Consider the following 19235-nt stretch of genomic DNA (forward strand, 5'->3'; position numbering starts at 1 on the left):
CTCCACGCGTGGGGTCACTCCCGTACCCTTCACTCGCTCCACGTCGCCTCCTGCAGGCTTCTTCAGCTCCGAAAAAGCTGGCGTGGGCAAGAAAGTATTCGGTCTTCAAGGTCCAAGTTTAAATAGTTCATGCGCGACGGTTCAAATGTTGCTTACTGAAAATGTCATATTAACAACTTTTTTTAATAACAACTAACTAAAAACTAACGTACTAAGATTTTGGAAGATGAAAGTACGTTCTGAACCTCTAAAAAATGCCTAGATTAAAGGCTTCCAAAAACGTACCCTATACATTTGGATGGCATTTAGAAAGCACTACCAGTTCATGTTAAGATATCATCAATTTTCATTTGTGTTCAGTGTTAGGGTGAATCTTGCCTTCCCTCTTCAGTTAAAACAGTTAACTTTTTACTAGTTAAATCTAAACCGTGGGACTCTGGTTTAGCGTTGGTAACTAATAATTCCCCCACTTACTCATTTATTTTTTAAATGCACGAAGTTTCAGAGGAACGCATGTTGCAACAAGGACGACGCAACGTACAGTACAACATTTAATGACAATTACTACCATCTAGCAACAATCATTGATAATGAGGTACCAATGATTAATAGAAAATATATATTTAAATAAGTTTTTATTGAATATTTGTTACATTTTAAAAGCAGGTTGTAAGCACAATGTCAGTGATACATGACAGTTGTTTGCCATGCTGGCCATTGTCACGCGTGAGGTACCCTGCTCCTCTACTGTCTAAGACAGGGAGAGAGAACAAATCCGCGATGGACTGTTTAAGCATGTCTGTAAGAATGCCTCAGAAACCATTGTACAGGAGTAACACAACACAATAATAATGGGTGCGGATTCTGGACCAAGATTCTACCAGATGAGCAGCAAAAACTTGTCAGCCAACATCATAGCCTTCTGCTTTAATGAAATGAACACTTCTTACTACTGTGATCAACCTGCACAGCAGTGCTTTCCAACCCTGTGTTACACTACCTGTGCTTTCAGATAGAAAAACAAAAAATTCTCACTCGGATACAATAAGTTTTTCCAGACATTTAGGATGTGCATCCTAAAAGGCTCATAGAATACCTGTAGTACAAAGGAAACTTCAGTATGATTCCTGTGGAGACATCATTGTTGTCAAAACATTAATAAATAACTTGGGACAAAGCGGAGTGAGAATTCACTGAATTTTAACCATTTCTGTGGAGTGAAGTATTTGGATCATTTGGTCCGATGCTGTTCACTCTCAGTCCTGGAGCTTGCCAGAATCGCACAGTTCAGTGTTCTTGCTGCTCCGTCGTGCCAGGATTCAGCTCGATGACAGGCAGACTGGCCAAGTCGGGCACATCGGTGCAGACACGGCAGTGTGCAGTGCCTCGCCGTGGCCATCCAAGACAGGGAGTGAAGAATTATGGGTTGGTGGAGTCCATCCCGCCATTGGACACTTTTGCCACTGGCAACACTCCTTCCAACCCAAAGCCCCAACTGATTGGGCCAATCTCAATCTTCTGAGCACAGGGGATAGCTGGAGAAGGTAAGGCATTAAGATCAAGGAAGCTGCTTTGGTCAGGGAGTTCTGTTGAGCTTGGAGAGCACACAGTTACATGGCGAGACGAAACGTTGCTGAAATATTTCGATATCACAGTGGCTTAGCTTGCAAAAGACAGTTGCTTTGATATGTTGCACCAGGTCAGAACAGTGGCAGGTCTAAGACACCTAAAATGACAAAAAGGCAAGAGTTTGGCTATTAGTGTGTTAGTGATACACAGGAGCCATGATGCCATGAGTAACCATCAGGAAAAAGCAGGACATTTTGGAATTTTTTTTTTTTTTTTTTTGCCAATTCAACTTGATATTGCATTTTCCTAGAGCAGAGTTAAACCGTTTTTTTTTTGTTTCCTTTACATATTTCAACTATTTCACTGGTGTGGACATTGGTCCAGCTGTATGCATGATGGCTCTAAAATGTCCTGAATACGTTATACCCACTGTGTATAATTTTAGGGCTGAATCAGAGCTAAACTCTGTACAACGGTAGCCAGCCAGGCAGGAAGTTGGAGATCCCTTGCTTACAGTGGCTTGCAGGTCAAATGCCATGAAACTAACGCTTGTAAACTAGTGACATTTTAAAAGATAATTATTCATGTTTGAGAAGTTAAAAAACAAAACAAAACAAAACAAAGCAATAAACCACATATCTTGTCCACAGCTCCTGTAGTGACCCCTGCTGGGTATTACTGTTTTTTAAGTGCTTGGACTACCTCATGCAGTCTAAGGTCTGAAAAGACTATGTAATATGGTTAGGGACTGTAACCCACCCCCACCCCCCAGACTTCGGCCACAGTCTATGCTATGACTGACACCTCTTCCAGTCTGTATAGGATCCTGTCCAGCACAAACAGGCAACTTTAATAGATAACAGAAGGCTAGCAGGTGACTCTCTAGCCGTTTGTGCTGGTCTAGATGGCATGGACATAGAATCCAGCACAGAGTCGATAGGTTGGGGGGGGTGAGATTTAAATGGGGTGATCGTCCTGTAGCTTTCACTGATGTAGATTAGTGTCCTCATCGCAGGTTTGCTATGTGACTCAGTTTGTGTGCGTCCACTGCAGGGTCAGTAAGTTAGCGGGTTGAGGATGAACAGGCGGTCCTCTTCCTTCCTGATCCACTTTAGCAGTTTGGTCACAGCAGACATGGCGAGCGCTTTCGTTCCCAGAGGACTGAAGCAGAGGTAGAGCTCGAAGCCACTGGTGGCCTTTGGGGAAACAATAGAGAAGCTTGTGACAGCAAGAGAACCCCGCAAAAAAAGCAGGATTAAAGCAAATAAAAGTCAATACAGCTATGGGTAGAAACCTGAAATACTAACGGTGCACCTATATCAACTTTTCCCCTCTAATTATGAGATAGTTACCACAATGCACATTACAACAACCCCGCAGTGTGTGCATAAGCGTGATTTGACTTTAGAAGCCAACGTGCAACTAACTCGCTTACAGGTGCGCGCATGATAAGTGGGAAAAATCTTGCTCAGGTGCATTTGTGTCCCTGTGTTTCCTTCTCTGACACCACTTACACACACACACACACACACACACACACACACACACACACACACACACACACACACACACACACACACACACACACACACACACACACACACACACACACACACACATACACACACACACATACACACACACACATACACACACACACATACACACACACACATACACACACACACATACACACACACACATACACACACACACATACACACACACACACACACACACACATACACACACACACACACACACACACACACACACACATACACACATACACACACACATACACACACACACATACACACACACACACACACACACATACACACACACATACACACACACATACACACACACATACACACACACACATACACACACACACACATACACACACACACATACACACACACACACACACACATACACACACACACACACACACACACACACACACACATACACACACACATACACACACATTATTTTCACTAGCAAACCTCTCTGCCCTGCTGCTGGAGCAGTGTGAGGGTTCCAGGGGAGGGTGCTCACCCAGGCGAAGAGGTTCTCCGTGTTCCCGCTCCGGTACATTGAGCGGAGGGGCCTTGTGGGGTGATGCAGGCAGCTGTGCAGGTACCGGTACAGTCTTATAAGCCTCTCATGCTCCTCCTCTCCCTGGTACGGCACAGGCAGCTCTGGGCTGGGAGGGACGGGGACAGGGGAGAAGACGGTCAGGAAACTTGGAACTGGACCACTGGTGAGGAGATGGTCAGAAAATCTAGAAGTGGAGTAATGACCACTGGGGAGGAGACAGAAAACTGGAACTGGAGTACAGATCACGACAGTAAGAAAATGTAGAACAGGCAATGAAAGGTTTGTCCATTGACAAAACCATAATATTGCTATGCTTGATATTTTCACAATAGGTGTTTTCATATTTACGTTTTTTGAAGTTCGCTAATAAATTAGGCATAACGCACCGGGCAGAACCAGTAGTGCTGTTGTGTCGTGTTTTTAAAAAATCTGACTTTTTTGTTTAAATGAAATATTCAGTTAGGCATATTTAGGCACTTTAGCAAGATAATGACATCAATTTGCATACCCTGTACACAGCTGCAAGGTCAGTGCATTCAAGGAACTCTCAAATGCACAGGCACTATATGCCGATCTGCGAACCACTGCCTGCTGGGAATGTTTATATGCATATGACTTGTAGATCAGGTATAAACTATGCCGAGATGCAATGACCCTGATTTAAAGGGCATGATCTCATAACTGCATCTTTAATCAAGCCAGTCCGGGCCTTGTTAGTTCTGGGGCCAGGAACACACAAGATCCTCACTGCAGTTCATGTGCATCAGGACAACCGGTATCAAAAGATGCAGCTTAAAAAAAACCAAAAACAAAAATGCAATTAAACAAAACATTTATGTATGAAATCTATTCGACTGTCATACATAAAACATTGAATATACATTCTAATGCTATAAATATTTATAATGTAATTATATTACAGTATGATAATGAGCATTCAAAGTGCAGCTGGGAACTCTCCCTCACCTGGTGTAGAGCCCCGAGCTTTTCGACTTGTACACAAAGTGCCAGAGCTCCGGGATTCCGACCTGCGAGACAGGGTAGGTGGGCGAATGCAGCGCCTCCTGCAGGGCCTTGTAGGCACTGCGGCGGCGCAGACGCTCCAGAAAGCGGCGCCTGCAGTCGGACAGGTTGAAGAAGTCCTCACGGTCCGTGGACACCAGGATCAGGCAAAGGTTAGACGCAGGCTCCAGGTAGGAGATGTGGGCGTGGAAGAAGCCCGCCGTGTTGAACTTGGGCAGGCAGATGGGTGTCCAGCCCTCGCCCTCGCGGAAGGATGACGAGGAGCCCACCAGGTTGAAGAGCAGGTGCAGGTCCATATGGTGCAGGTACTGGTCCTTCTTCCGCACCAGCGTGACCAATCGGCTGCCGGCTAGCAGGATGGAGAAGACCAGGCTCTTGGCACGGGCCACCTGCAGGCCAGCGGAGAGGGCGTCCCGCGCCACGCTGGCCAGGGGCAGGCTGGTGACGGCGTTCAGCAGGAGCCCCGGGTCGTACTCCAGCATCCGCAGCAGGTTGTCGGTCAGGTGCTCAGAGCCGGCGAGCAGCCGCCGCAGGTCATAGTTCTGCTTGTGCCGGAAGACGTGGTCGAGCTGCGTGAGCGTCAGCAGGCTCACGATCTGGTAGTAGACGTACTGGAGCTCGCGCGAGAGCTCGCGCTCTGACTGGCTTGAGCGCGACACGCCCACCAGAACTAGCGGGCTCTTGTGCAGGAAGACCACACGGTATCCGTCTGGGGGAAGAAAGTGACAGCACAGCGGTACCGGGATTAAATAAACCTGTCCTTCCCAAATCCAGTTAAAATCCTCTTGAATGGCTCAATAATTAGCAGTGATGACTGATCAATCGTAGTGGAGTGAAAGAGGTGGGGTTGAAGAGTGCCTGAAATAATGTATAGCCCTGGCAAAAAAACACCATTATCTGTCACCTACAGGTTGACCAATGGAAATAAGAGTAGTAATTTAAAAAAAAAAAAAAAAAAAAACTCAGCCAATCACCAGCATGAATGGAGCGTATGATGTTCTTCTCAGCTTCGACAAAGGACACGAGTGCCATCATAACTCCCATGATGGTGGAGAGGGCCTCCTCCGTGCCGTAGCGGGTGTAGATGGGTTTGCCCGCCTCGCTCAGTACGAACACGTGCTTGCGGTGCGCTCGCCACGCCTCGCCCGTAACATCCTCCTCCCTCGCCGGGCGCAGGCCACGCTGCTGCCCCGCCCACTGCTTCTGCTCCCCGGCTTCGTTGCCTGTGCTGCCTCCCTGCAGCTCCACCCCCTGCCCCTCCTGTACCTCCTCCGAATCCCCCACGGCAGAGCGACGGTTACCCGTCAGCTCTGCGTCGGGGTTGCTCTCGCTGTCAGCGGTCAGGTCCTCGAAGGACTGGGCATGGACAAACATGGTGTGCTCCTGGCCTGCGCCTGAGGGAAAACACACACACACTTATAGCCACAGGCTGCCCATTTTTTGCTGCTTCCCAGTGTCACAACAGACTCGCAACAGTTCAGTTATGCCTACCAGCTCATCCTGTTCACCCAGTTTATTCAATCATAAACCGTTCCACAAATTTCATGTTCCAGGCAAATGTTGGAAATGAGAAAGGGAGAATCTTCCATATTTATTGAAACTTGGCTGCTCACTGAATACCTTTTAAATCACGGAAAGGAGCTGCAGAAATGTAATTTCTTTCTGTCTATGGCATTACCGCCACAGGACAGAAGTCCACCAACTTTGCGTTAAAATCTTATCAGACTGAAACCACATCCACTCCCCCCCCCCCTTCTTTTTTTCAGTGCTTGCTGTTTTACTTCTTGTTATGAAGTCACAGAAGTAAATAGCAACCGCTTGCAAAATAGTTGCACAGGGCATTCAGGGAACTGAGAAAGTCAGAGGCAGGAAACCTTGTAGCATTTTCTTATGTCTGTGACCAAAAAAGAGTGAAAATGAAAAAAAGGAAAAGGAAAAAGAAGTTTAGGTGAAATTTTGCATAATGTCACTTAACCCTTCTGACCCTACTGTATTTTCTATTGAACAACATGAGCTTTTTCCAAAGCTGGTTGTTGTACTGGACAAGTTGTTGTACAATCAGAGCCAGCGTGTGAGCAGGCAGCCAGCCTGGTAAAGGCAAGTCCAAGACATGGCAGCTTTCTATGCATGGCTGATATCTACAGCAGGTCTCACATACTGCACAAAAAAAAAAACAGCCTGAGCGATAAAGGAGCAGTGGATAAGAACTGGTTTCAGCAAAGTGCCATTTACAAGTCAAAACTAGTTAGTGCGCAACTCCAATAATCATTCATCCACCTCGTCCTGGGTGAGTCATTGTGGCAGTACAAAGAGCAAATTTCACTCATGTTTTCTGAACGGTGTGAGTCAGCGATTCAAGGTGAGGAGAGTAAGGCTTTAATCACTGGAATCAGAGACTCATATCCTGAGACTTGGGAAACATGAGATTGGACCATAAAATACTGGAAGTACACACAGACATAAAAAGGTCAGTTCGTGCTTGAAATGCGCATTATTGCCAAAGGAAACAAGTCAAGCCACCTACCTTTAAAACATCATATACAATCCACAAACAGAAACAGCATCACATGACTATAGAAGACGCAAGCTGTTAAATCAGAATGTAGGCACTGTTGTTTATGTACTGGGAACCATATATGCCACGCATTGCTTTAATTATTCATTTACATCTATACTACCGAATGTAGTTTAATAAAGTTTTTGCATAATTTTCCACACATTTTACCATTTTCATCATTTCCTCCTTATCTTTCTTTCAACGCTTTGTGCATGCGCAAGGATCTCCATAATCAACATTCACGCCATCTTTCACACATTTGAATATTCTAATAATTCCCCTCATACAAGTTATACCAAGTCCTGTCATGCTGGCTGCTCCGACCTGTTGTGGCTGTACAAATGTCCAGATCCTCTCACCTGGTTCGGTCCCTTCCACTAGTCCCGGGGTCGGGCTGTCCGACCTGTCACTGCGCATGCGCTCCACCGCTGCCAGGCCTCCTTTCGCTGTGTCCCAGGTCGCTCCTCCCTTATTGTGGACGTCTGCCGCCATTCCAGCGATGTGTGCGTGTCCGGCGGGCACCGACAGCAATACTGGAGGCGTGACAGGGCATTTATACTGAGATAAATACTGAGCTTACACTGCAGAACCCAAACCCCGAAAATAAAAACCTCGTAATTTGTCATGTAGTTTACAATTGCTACGATAACACTACACGTCAAAAGTACCGAACCACTTTTTTGGACAGGAGTTGTCGCCATTAAAGCCAGTAAATAGTTGTTTTCCTGACACACATTACCGTGCAGCGTATAAATGTCTCCAGGAGCACAGCCATGCAGACTAGGATAAGTGGAAATGGTGATGACATGACTGTTGAAAAGACAGGCTGATAACTCCGTCACAGGCGAGTCCAACGGTCGGTCGGTGGAGAAGGAATGCAGAGTAACTCATGTCAAATTAACTTGTCTGGAAAGTTAATTAAAATATCAAAGAATTAATTATGGAAGTACTACTCTTACAGAGGACGAAATAACCCCTTATGAGAGAAATATAACTCCATATGAGGGAAATGACCCCTTACGAGAGAAATATAACCCCATATGAGAGGTTCGGCAGTGTCGCTAGCTAACCTAACGAGTGAACGTTAGCGGACTAACAAGGCGCAGTCTGACTCTGTCGATTAAAGCTAGCTGTTATTGTTGCTGATTTCAACAAGACTTTGCCTGGCAGCGGATGTGGCCTCCGGAAGAACGTATTTCGATGGCTATAGGATGACGATATCTACCTGCACCGGTCCTGCGCCGTTTTAAAGAGTTCGGGTTTGCTCCGTCTGAGCCACCAGCTCGGGGTCTGTCAGAGGTCAGCTCGGAGGACTACAACCCGCGTTGCATTGTGGGACATTGAGCTTGGTTTTTTTTGTTGTTGTTGTTTTTCTTCTCGTCTTGCCAATGATATCACCGTAAATATTTTTTAAAATCCAGATTCGGTGGGACCGTTTCTTCTCGACAACTTGTGATTTATGAAAATGTTTCGCTCTAAGTGGTTTTCTGTTCCGAGTGGTCGCTTGTTGAGTGCGTAAAGCGTTAGCTAGGCGGGGACGTGACGTTTGAAGAAAGCGCGGTATGGAAATCCTTCGCCTGAAAACAAGTCCTGTGAAAATGGCCAAGCACTTCTAACGTCTGCTGTGTTTGTATTATAACCCCGAAAGGACTTTCAGGTACGTGAAGTCAAAGGAAGATACAATAGGACTGAGAGCTTCGTAACTTTTACGTCACTCTTACTTATCTTACCTAGCGATGGGATAACAAGCGTAGCTAATGCTAACTGGTTAGCCAGTTTGGGGAAGGTGGAACCACAACAGCGTGAGCAATAGTGAGCAACAGCTGCATGTAGTCCCGTATACAACCGGATAATAGATATAGGTCATCGGATCATTTAGCCAGGCTGTAGCTTGTCCGTTAACACGCGTTTGCCCACTGCCGTTTAGACTCGGCTGCAGAAGGACGATGCCAATACGAGCTTACTGCACCATCTGTTCGGATTTCTTTGACCATTCAAAAGACGTGGCAGCGATTCACTGTGGCCACACGTTCCACTATGTGTGGTGAGATCATGTTAATACATCCAGGACAGTCATCTCTGCCTGTTGCTGCAGGTAACCCTGGCCCTCAATCTGTATCCTGCCACATTATGTTCTGTTGTGTTTGTGTTCTTCCATCCACAACAGTCTTCTTCAGTGGTTCCAGTCCGCTCCCACAAAGACATGTCCACAATGCAGGAAGCAGGTGGGTGATCTTTGGTGTGACAGGGTAATTATATTCTTTGCTTTTTAACTTGACCGTAATGAATCACTCATTGATAGGTCAGTACAAGGCACATCATCAACAAGCTATTCTTTGATATAGCGGCCGAGGATGAGGGTTCTGCAACAGATCCAGAAAGCTTACAGGTGACCAATCTGTCATTAACTTGATTTTTTTTCACAGCTTGAGCTAAATGTTTTATTTAGAATGTGACCTTAATTCTGATTTAGGAGGTAACTAGTGTTCATCATTGCTTCTAAAAGTAATTTGCTAAGAACATTTCTATATAAAGTGTGTTTCCTCAAAATATATTATATTACTACAATGCATACTGTCTGTAGACTGTATTGCAAATAATAATTCTATATGTACTTGTGACTATATGGTTACTTATTGCAGTAAATTCTGAATCCTTTATATTTGGTCTAGGTTTATTACATTGCGTAATTTTGAATTGATCTGGTTTGCTTTTCAGAATGAGCTGGGCAGAATGAAAGCGCTTTTATGTGAAAAGGGTAAGATGCAAGCTAGTGAGGTTTTCTCAGGAACCTGTCAGGTGTGGGCTGAATCTGTCTGGTGTTGAGCAACACTGATCGCTGCGCTCCTGATCGTTGTGCATGTGGTTGGCCACTGATTCAGAGAGGGAGTGGCGAGACAAGCAGAAGGCGGCTGAAGCTCTGCAGGAGACGATGGAGAGGCAGAGGACGGATCTGGACCGAGTCAGGAGAGAGATAGGGGAGAAGGAGATGCTCTGCACTGCCCTTCGAGTAAGTGTGTGTGTGTGTGTGTGTGTGTGTGTGTTATGGACCCATACATTAGTAAAGCTGCTTTGTGACACACGCTAAGTGAACCCTATCTGTGTTCATTGTAATCCTGCATGCCTGTTCTCTAGTAATATTGCACACCTGTGCTCCTGTAATCCTGCAGAAACAGCTGCAGTACCTGGAGAGCCAGCACAGGGAGAGTGAGTCAGCTAAAGAGGAAGCCAAGCGACTCCGCATCAAAATGAAAACCTACGAGAGGTAGGGGTGTGTGTGTGTGTGTGTGTGTGTGTGTGTGTGTGTGTACGTGTACGTACACATTCTCTCTGCCTGTGCTGTGTGTGTATACACATACCTGTTTGTGAAAGAGAGTGTTAAAAATCAGAAATGCAGAGACAGTAAGGCGATTCTAATAAGTGTCCGATGAAGCACTTGCTGTGTTTACAGGGTGCTTCTGTTTACTGGGGTTCATGTTGTCTGGGCTGTTCTTTTCTCCTGCAGTCTTCATGTGGTCCTGCAGGGCCAGAGGGCTGAGGTGGAGGCCATGATCTCCGACATGGGGGTGGGGCAGTCCGCCGTAGAACAGCTCTCCATCTACTGCATCTCCCTGAAAAAGTAACACACCTCTCTCTCTCTCTCTCTCTCTCTCTCTCTCTCTCTCTCTCTCTCTCTCTCTCTCTCTGATTCATCAGCACCATTGACAGCATCTGTTTCATCCATGCAGAAGTCGAGGGCTACCAGTTGGCAGGTCATTCGGCCTTATTCATGATAGCGGGCTTGTTCGTTTTTGCTCGAATTGTCGTCTATTTCCAGTTTTACTTCTCTCTTGACGTAGAATGACCTCTTTCACAGAAAGTGTTTTCGCTATTATAAGGAGTTGTAAAATCTTATCGTCTCTTTCTGCCTGCCTGTGTGTGTCTGTCTCTCTCTCCCTCTCTTATTCACTCACTCACTCTTTTTCTGTCTCTCTGTCTTTTCAGAGAGTATGAAAATCTGAAGGGCGGTCTCAAATCCTCGAATGAGATGTGTGAGAAGCTGAAGAGAGACGTGTTCTCCTCTAATAATAAGGTACCTGTGTGGTTTCCTCTGCTGCTGACCCGAAGACACCGTCAGGACATGTGGGGCCATCGTTTCTCTTTTTTGAGTTGTCACAATACATTACATGTTTTGTGTTTGCTTGTTGTAGAGGAAATGGCTAACAAAAGCAGCACAATCTTGTCTTTGCTTTTTTTTCTTTTTTCTTTTTTTGACATACATTGGCTTGGGAAGTGCAGTAAATGTGGCATTTGCAAGAGAACACATGTATATAAGTTAAAAAGAACACCAACTGACTACTTCAGTCAAAAACATTGTATTACTGTATATTGTATATCGTTGTGTGTGTGTGTGTGTGTGTGTGTGTGTGTGTGTGTGTGTGTGTGTGTGTGTGTGCATGCACGCGCGCGTGTTGATCCTTTGATGTGCAGCTTCAGAAGACCATAGCAGAGAAGAACAAGTTGACCGAGGACATGAAGTCTCTGCAAAATGACCTCACCAATGCAGACAAAGAGGTCACTGTAAGGAAATGCACATCTTTTCAAGCCCCTCAAAAACATGCTCTATATGCATGCATGCATACATTTGTGCAGTAGTGATCCCACAGTTTGTGTCTGTGTGTGTGTGTGTGTAGAGTCTGAAGAAGAAAGTAGAGATACTGCAGAAGACCCTAAGCACGCCCACTCGCACCAACGAGGCCATCAGCCGCCTGGTGTTGGAGAGGTTGTTTACCTTCTTAACATTTTTACTGCAGTGACTGTAATTAGTGTGACTAGACTTATAAAAAGAATATTTAAAACATCAGAGCAGTGTGGCCTCCATTTGATGCTAATGAAGTACTGCCTTGACCATTCGGCTTGGTCTTATTTGCTTAATGCTAGCTTTTGTTCATTATTCGTTCCATCACATCACAGGGAATCCATTATCTAACTGGTCCTGGAGAACTGGTTACCTTTTTATTGTTGAATTTTCCAGTTTTAAGTCCTTTTAATTGTTTTAAAGCAATTAGGTTGTTTTTCCGTAAAATCTTTTTTGAATGATTTTCTATGTCCTTTTTATCTATTTATATTTACTTATTAATTTATTTAAAGTTTCTTTTGATTGATCATGCTGTTCTGCCAATTTGTCCTGGATTGGAAATGTAATTTTTGTGCGTGTGTATCAGCCCCGCCCCTTTAGAGCTTAAACCCCCGAGATTACACCCACCTATTGACAGTCAGGACATCGACCTCAACCTAACCTTTGACATCAACACACCTGAGCAGGTGGAGAAGAGATCTATTCCCATGCCAATGAAGAAGATGCGCCTGGAACTGACAGAGTTAGTGCCCTACCTCTCCATCATCTTTAAACCAAACACCCATCTCCACCTTCTGCTGTCAACACTAAGATCCATGTGTTTTCCACACTTTGTTTTGCAGCTCTTCATCTAAACATGGTGAAAATGTATTTGGAAGTAAGGTATGGGTGAGACTTGATTTTTGTTTTGTTACATGTTTTATTATAGTATGTTTGTTTTGTTTGTTTGTTTAGAAATCACAATTGCACTGGAAGTGAACTGAAAGCAAATTAAGTATCTTGTCTTAGCAAGTCTCTCTTTTAAAATAAATTATCGTGTGTGTGTGTGTGTGTGTGTGTGTGTGTGTGTGTGTGTGTGTGTGTGTGTGTGTGTGTGTGTGTGTGTGTGTGTGTGTGTGTGTGTGTGTGTGTGTGTGTGTGTGTGTGTGTGTGCACGTGCACTCAGAATCAAAACTCTCATACCAAAGACGAAGTTTCTGTGGAGTCCATGTTCCGGAACTCTCTGCTCTTCAGGAAGAAGACATTTGGCAGCATGCTAGATCCACACAGCAAACCTGGCTCTGTAAGCTGTGTTCACACTCGCATGCACACTCGCACGCACACTCGCAAAACTGGATGGGCATCATAGCACTGGTAAACATCAACTGATGATATAATAGCTACTGCTGTAGCGATGGTAACAATCGTATTGCTTTCATTAACACTGTTTGGATTTCTTCTAGGTAAGAACAGGTTACGATGGCTTTGGAGGAAGGACCAAGTTCATCCAGCCTGTATCCTTGTCTCAAGCACTAATAAAGATGTCATTTGAGGTTGTATAAGCTCTTGTACATGGCTGCTTTTAAATACCATCCTCTTAAAATATCATCAGCGTTCAGTGTAACCAAACTAGCTGTGTGTGCCACCATGAAGCTCGTAGTTTGACCGTGTTCGTTTGCCTTGACCCCAGTGTAACTCAGTCTCCCTTGGCTGAGATGAGGCCCCACGTCATAAAAGCCAAGAGAAAGAAGGTGTCTAGGCCTGTTGCAAGCAAGTTGGCCCCCAACCTCACCACACTCGATGGTTTCCTGGAGTGACCCTGCACCTTCCCCAACCTCCACATCCAGTCACCTTTTCCATATTGATATGGAAATCAGAACTGTGTTCCTTCCACCTGCCTGAGACTTTTCCCTCTATACAAGCCACAGCTGTAGGAGAGCCAGGTGTGCTCTCTGTGCAGCTGCTCGGAATTCATAATGGCTTCTCTGTATCTTTTTAGTGACCATCTATGAGAGGTTGTTATTATGGTACCTGGTTCTACATGATGCCAGGGACTGTCTCTTTCTCAGCGAAAGAATGCTAAATTAAGATCGGCTCTCTCAGCCCAGAAAACAGCACACGCAAGTCATGGGTGCCCAGGTCTGATCCTGGATATCTGCTATCCTATAGAGTCTAAACTAAATCTACCACACTTGATCCAATTAGACAGGGGGCATTACTACTATTTGAATATTTGAGCCAAGTGTGTTGGCGGTAGAGCTCCAGGACCAGTGTTGGACACCTAAAGCAGGACACAATGCTGGTCCCAGCTTCACAATAAGAAACATTAGTTCTATTACTTTTCTCAGATTAGAACATTTTAATGAATTGAGATCTCACAGAGGTTGGTGTCAGGGGTCCAACAAGAGATTTAAACAAGTCAGTATCTGTAACTTTTTTTTTTTCCCCGCCATTCACAGATTTATTTTTGTATCTTTGTCAGTGTGCATAGCTTAGTTTTTATTTGTGCATTAGATGTGTGTAAACCTAAAACTTAATAAACAGGTCTTATTCAATCAGCCAGCTCCCAAGAATTGGAGGGGGAGGGAATGGGGTAAGGAGGGGGTGTGGTTGGAGGATGATTGACAGCTGTCAATCATCCAATCAGTCAAAAACGAGCAATAAATCATTTTGACAGAAGGTGTACATTATACTGTCTCTCTCTTATGACCCCTAGACCCATCCACTACAAAACTCTGTGAACAAAGGTCTGAAATTTCCAAAATTGTGCAGGTACGCAGATGCCTTTTGAAAGGTTTGCATAGTTGGAAATTTCAGACCTCACACACAAAGTAATGCAGCTTTTAGGTCATCCATCAGTTGTTGCTGATAACTGTGGGTCCACAGCTAAAGATCCCCTGTAGAACTGCATTCCTAAGTCCTCAATCAGTTAGTTTTAAAGTTGAGCATTCAAATAGAAAATAATGACGCAGACGTCAGAATTAGTTTTAGACCTAGAATTAGTTTTAGACCTAGAATTAGTTTTAGACTTACATTATATAGCTGGTCCTGTCCTTTATTGCAGGTTAACATTAACAAGCATTATTGAGGCAACCTGCGGAGAACGTCTAACAATTACACAACGAACCCACATTTTTATACATGTCTCAGAAGTGATTGTGTTCACCCCACCTTCTTTTATATATTAGTGTTTGCTTTCCCCTCCATTATATCCAAACCATACATTAGTCAATATATGCAAACTGATATTCAGCACCCATAGCAGTTGGAACCCGTTACCGCCACATTCCATGAGAAGACTTCTCTTGACCATATCCTAAAGAAGATTGTTTTTCTATATGGTCCTGAGCCTGGTGGAGAGATCATATATCTTACACTGAGGTCTGCTAAGGCCTACCCAGGATCCTTTGCAGAAGCCTACAGAGGCTTCTGCCTTGTCTGCAAATCATTCTGAAAGGACACAGAATCTCTAAACTCCCTTATGTTTTATGTTATTAATATGTCTTATTCAATAATAAACCTCTTTTCCCCGTAAACACTCTTTTTCTTACTTCAAGCACCAGACCTGAGGGATGTGCGCTGTCTACAGGAGTGTGTGAAGTTCATCACTCAGTAGAAACAAGAGGTCGAGAGTGTCTGTAAGCCTGATAGGGGCACTGTAGCTACATCCAGCAGCAGTAATGACTGTTGTACAACACTGTCACAGACTCATTCTTCACTGGGCCAGCCATCACAAAGCTGTTGATACATTTCAGTTTAATGGGAAGGGCATCAGGAGAGAGGACCATCCCAGGAAGTGAAGGAGACCGATCAGAGAAACATGGAATGGTCTAAGGAACTACAGTCTCGGAGCGGCGCAGCATGATGAGCAGAGAGTTGGCTCAGACATTCAGGCAGCTAAAGCTTAAGAAGAAGGTGGAACCTGTGCTTCCTGGAGTTTATCACATGTTAAAACATGACCAGGATGTAGTTTCACAGCTTTGGCTCCATAGTAAAGAGCGATCCTGGAGATCAGAATTTTCAAACTACATTCCAATTTCAGTGTGGTATGGGATCTGCAGTGCTGCGGCTGAGGTCACATTGGACTCCATGAGGAACCACGCATGGCTACTGCTCTCTGATGACTGTAAGAGGGTTCAGGACTCCCGGACTGAGATGAAAGTGAAGTTCACCCCCCAGCGCTTTGGTAATTGGGAGGACTTCTCCTCCTGCCATCGCTACTGGGAGGTGGAGCTTGCCAACAATGGCTACTGAAGACATACTCACATATCTACACATTTATTGGAAACTTCCGGAAGAAGCTGTAACCTCTCTTTGTACCACTGGATGGATGCAATCTTGTGACACTGTTTGTTTCGTCTCTGTCCATTTTATTTTTTCCCCTCTCTCCTCTATTCCCGTTTCGCCCGCGTTATTTATGCCTGTTCATACGTTTTCAACTTGGAGTTGGAAACACTGAGAAGTTATAAATAAATAATGAATAAATAATAAAGTTCTAAAGGTCCTCCCATGGGCGGAAATAAATTGATATATTTATTTCTCAAGATTTCTAACTCTGAGAACACTGCTAGGTTTAATTCCAGGCGATTATTTTTAAGTTCTAAAAAAAATAGAATAATAGTAGAGTTCTAAAAATCTTCCCATGAGGCGGTGTGCTGGTGGCCGTCCAAAAATATCTAAATCTTCGATATGTCGCATGTAATTTACTCGAAATAACATATTTTTGATATGATTTACATATGAGTTATATTTTTAGGCCTACTAAATGTTTACTTTAGATACATTCAATAATTCGCACAGATAATATATATGCTCTTTATACTTCGATTTCTAACCTACATATTAAAAAAAATAATCAATGTTCTTATTTCTACAAATTTCTAACTCTGAGAGCAAAAGACGTCATTTTACAAATTGCACGTCGTTGTGAAACTCTACTAGGTTTAATTCCAGGCGAGTATTATTAACGTCAAAGAACATATACCTTCTCCAAGGCAAACTGACTTCATCTCATTAACTATCTTTAATGCGATAAATTTTTGTTGCCTAGCATTAGGCTAAAGAAAATGAATGTTGCTGCGTTTATCAAACTAAAAGTATTTTTTGGATCCAGTGTGACCAGCATATCTACGATTTTTGGAAAATGCTTTAACTAGGTATTTGGAATGTAAGGCGTTGTTAATGCCTAGTACAGTTAATAGGCTAGTACAGACACAAGCCTCTCATTCACGCCATTAACGCTATCATGTTAAATGATTGAATAATTAATAATTAACGATTTTTAAAAATAAACAAATAAATGGCATTTGGATAATATTTAAAAATAAACATTTACGTAAAAGAACTCTTACGTAACAACCAAGTTGTCATGTATCTGTATTCTAAAGCTAAAGTGTTCCTTTGATCGCTTTGGTCGGTCGACACTTGCTTGGCTCTGTTGAATTGCTGTTATATTTTGGAAAACTGTTTTATCATTTGTGTAGTTAGATCATTTAGTTAAATCATTTAATATTTTATTTTGTTCATTTACTATTTTAGACTACGATTTCCAGAAAGGTTCAACGACGTTCCTCACGAAAATGAATCCAAGTGCTCCAAGTGCTCCGATGGCCTTGTTGTACGTAGTTGATCTTCATCCAGACGTTACGGAGGCCATGCTATTCGAGAAACTGAGCCCTGCTGGTCTAATTGTCTCCATCCGAGTGTGTGGGGACATGATGACCAGTCGCTCACCTGGATATGCATACGTGAACCTTCAGCAGCCAGCAGATGCTGAGCGTGCTTTGGATATGATGAACTTTAACGTCATCAAAGGCAGGCCTATGCGCATTATGTGGTCCCAGAGAGACCCCTCTCTGAGGAAGAGCAGAATTGGCAACATCTTCCTCAAAAACCTGGACAAGTCTATTAACTGCGGAGCCCTTTACGACACATTCCCCAACTTTGGAAACATCCTTTCCTGCAAGGTGGCGTGTGATGAGAATGGCTCTAAGGGCTACGGCTTTGTGCACTTTGAGACCGGCGAGGCTACAGAGAGAGCCATTGAGAAACTTAATGGCATGTTGCTCAATGACCGCAAAGTGTTCATAGTCTCGCAAGGAGCGTGAGGCTGAGATGGGGGCCAAGGCCAAGGAGTTCACCAATATGTACATCAAGAACATTGGAGAGGACATGCATGACAACAAGCTGAATGAGATCTTCAGCAAGTTCGGCCCAACGCTGAGCCGTCGCGTCATGACAGACGAGAGCGGCAAGTCCAAGGGCTTTGGCTTTGTGAGCTTCGAGAGGCACGAGGATGCCAAAAGGGCTGTGGATGAGATGAATGGGAAGGAGTTGAATGGGAAGCAGCTGTATGTGGCTCGTGCCCAGAAGAAAGGCGAGAGGCAGACAGAGCTCAAACGCAAGTTTGAGCAGATGAAGCAGGACGGCACGACTCGCTACCAGGGAGTGAACCTGTACGTTAAAAACCTAGACGACAGTCTGGACGACAAGCATCTGCGTAAAGAGTTCTCTCTATTCGGGACAATCACGAGTGCCAAGATAATGACGGAGGGCGGCCGCTCCAAAGGGTTTGGCTTTGTGTTCGGCAACCGAGGCGGTAAAGGAGATGAATGGGTGCATCATAGGCACCAAGCTGCTGTACGTGGCCCTGGCACAGCGCAAGGAGGAGCGGCAGGCCCACCTCACCCACCAGTACATGCAGTGCATGGCCAGCGTGAGTACCGTGCCCAACCCAGTGCTCAACCCCTACCAGCCCGCCCCGCCCTCCGGCTACTTCATGGTGGCCATTCCACAGGCTCAGAACTGGGCTGCCTACTACCCGAGCAGCCAATTGGCACAGCTCCACCCCAGCACCCCCTGGACCACACACAGCATACAGCCACAGCATTTCCAGAACATGCCGAGTACCATCAGGCCCGCTGCAGACCAATCTCTAGGCCAGGAACCTCCCACTGCCTCCGTGCTGGCTCTGGAACCTCCGCAGGAGCAGAAGCAGATGTTGGGTGATCGATGGTCTGTTCCCCGTGATCCAGAACATGCACCCCACCCTTGCAGGGAAAATCACGGGTTTGCTCCTGGAGATCGACAACTCTGAGCTACTGCATATGCTGGAGTCTCCTGAGTCTCATTGAAACATTGAAACTGAAAAAAGAAAAACGCATTAAATATTGAAATATTTTTGCCTGGTCCGTAGACTCCAGTTTCAGGCCTTGATTACAGTAAACTAAAACAACATGTAAAAAGGCTAAATGATTGAGATGTGTACAGTCGGTCACTCCTTTCTTTTTGTTCCTCTTACTGTTCGAATGCTCAGAATGTCAGTTTTTGCAGTTGACAGCTGAGCATTAGGCATGTGTATTGGATTGTATTAATAATACA

At 44.6% G+C, this 19235-nt stretch overlaps 3 protein-coding genes across 8 annotated transcripts; 2 read left to right on the plus strand and 1 right to left on the minus strand.

Moving 5' to 3' along the window:
- Positions 1–618: 618 nt before the first annotated feature.
- On the minus strand, positions 619–8570 carry mon1a (MON1 secretory trafficking family member A). Of its 5 annotated transcripts, XM_035520273.1 has the most exons (7): positions 8484–8563; positions 7998–8164; positions 7618–7791; positions 5676–6095; positions 4645–5410; positions 3637–3784; positions 619–2765 (listed from the first exon to the last, which is right to left on the minus strand). In XM_035520273.1, the coding sequence occupies exons 3-7, from the start codon at positions 7748–7750 to the stop codon at positions 2625–2627; spliced, it is 1608 nt and encodes a 535-aa protein (XP_035376166.1). In that variant the 5' UTR covers positions 7751–7791; positions 7998–8164; positions 8484–8563; the 3' UTR covers positions 619–2624. The 5 variants fall into 5 exon arrangements, 4 of the variants coding, with proteins under 4 accessions (XP_035376166.1, XP_026880741.2, XP_026880740.2 ...); XM_027024940.2 differs by lacking the exon at positions 7998–8164 and having other exon boundaries at positions 8484–8570; XM_027024939.2 differs by having other exon boundaries at positions 7998–8523.
- A 228-nt stretch (positions 8571–8798) lies between these two features.
- traip (TRAF-interacting protein) lies at positions 8799–14410 on the plus strand. 2 transcript variants are annotated; one of them, XM_027024945.2, is made up of 16 exons: positions 8799–8915; positions 9186–9302; positions 9426–9483; positions 9561–9647; positions 9977–10016; positions 10141–10268; positions 10429–10523; positions 10764–10877; positions 11243–11330; positions 11729–11818; positions 11932–12020; positions 12463–12618; positions 12719–12758; positions 13042–13158; positions 13319–13408; positions 13546–13663. In XM_027024945.2, exons 2-16 carry the CDS (start codon positions 9205–9207, stop codon positions 13567–13569), a joined length of 1314 nt encoding a protein of 437 aa, XP_026880746.2. In that variant the 5' UTR covers positions 8799–8915; positions 9186–9204; the 3' UTR covers positions 13570–13663. The 2 variants fall into 2 exon arrangements, with proteins under 2 accessions (XP_026880746.2, XP_026880745.2); XM_027024944.2 differs by having other exon boundaries at positions 8802–8915; positions 13319–13369; positions 13556–14410.
- Positions 14411–17434: 3024 nt separating this feature from the next.
- Positions 17435–18988, plus strand: LOC113586649 (polyadenylate-binding protein 1A-like). Its single transcript, XM_035520595.1, is given in 4 exon segments — positions 17435–17943; positions 17945–18436; positions 18438–18859; positions 18912–18988. Coding segments are annotated over 4 exon segments (1500 nt in total).
- Positions 18989–19235: the final 247 nt, after the last annotated feature.

This window comes from Electrophorus electricus, chromosome 20, assembly GCF_013358815.1.
Source record: "Electrophorus electricus isolate fEleEle1 chromosome 20, fEleEle1.pri, whole genome shotgun sequence".
Lineage (NCBI taxonomy): Eukaryota > Metazoa > Chordata > Actinopteri > Gymnotiformes > Gymnotidae > Electrophorus > Electrophorus electricus.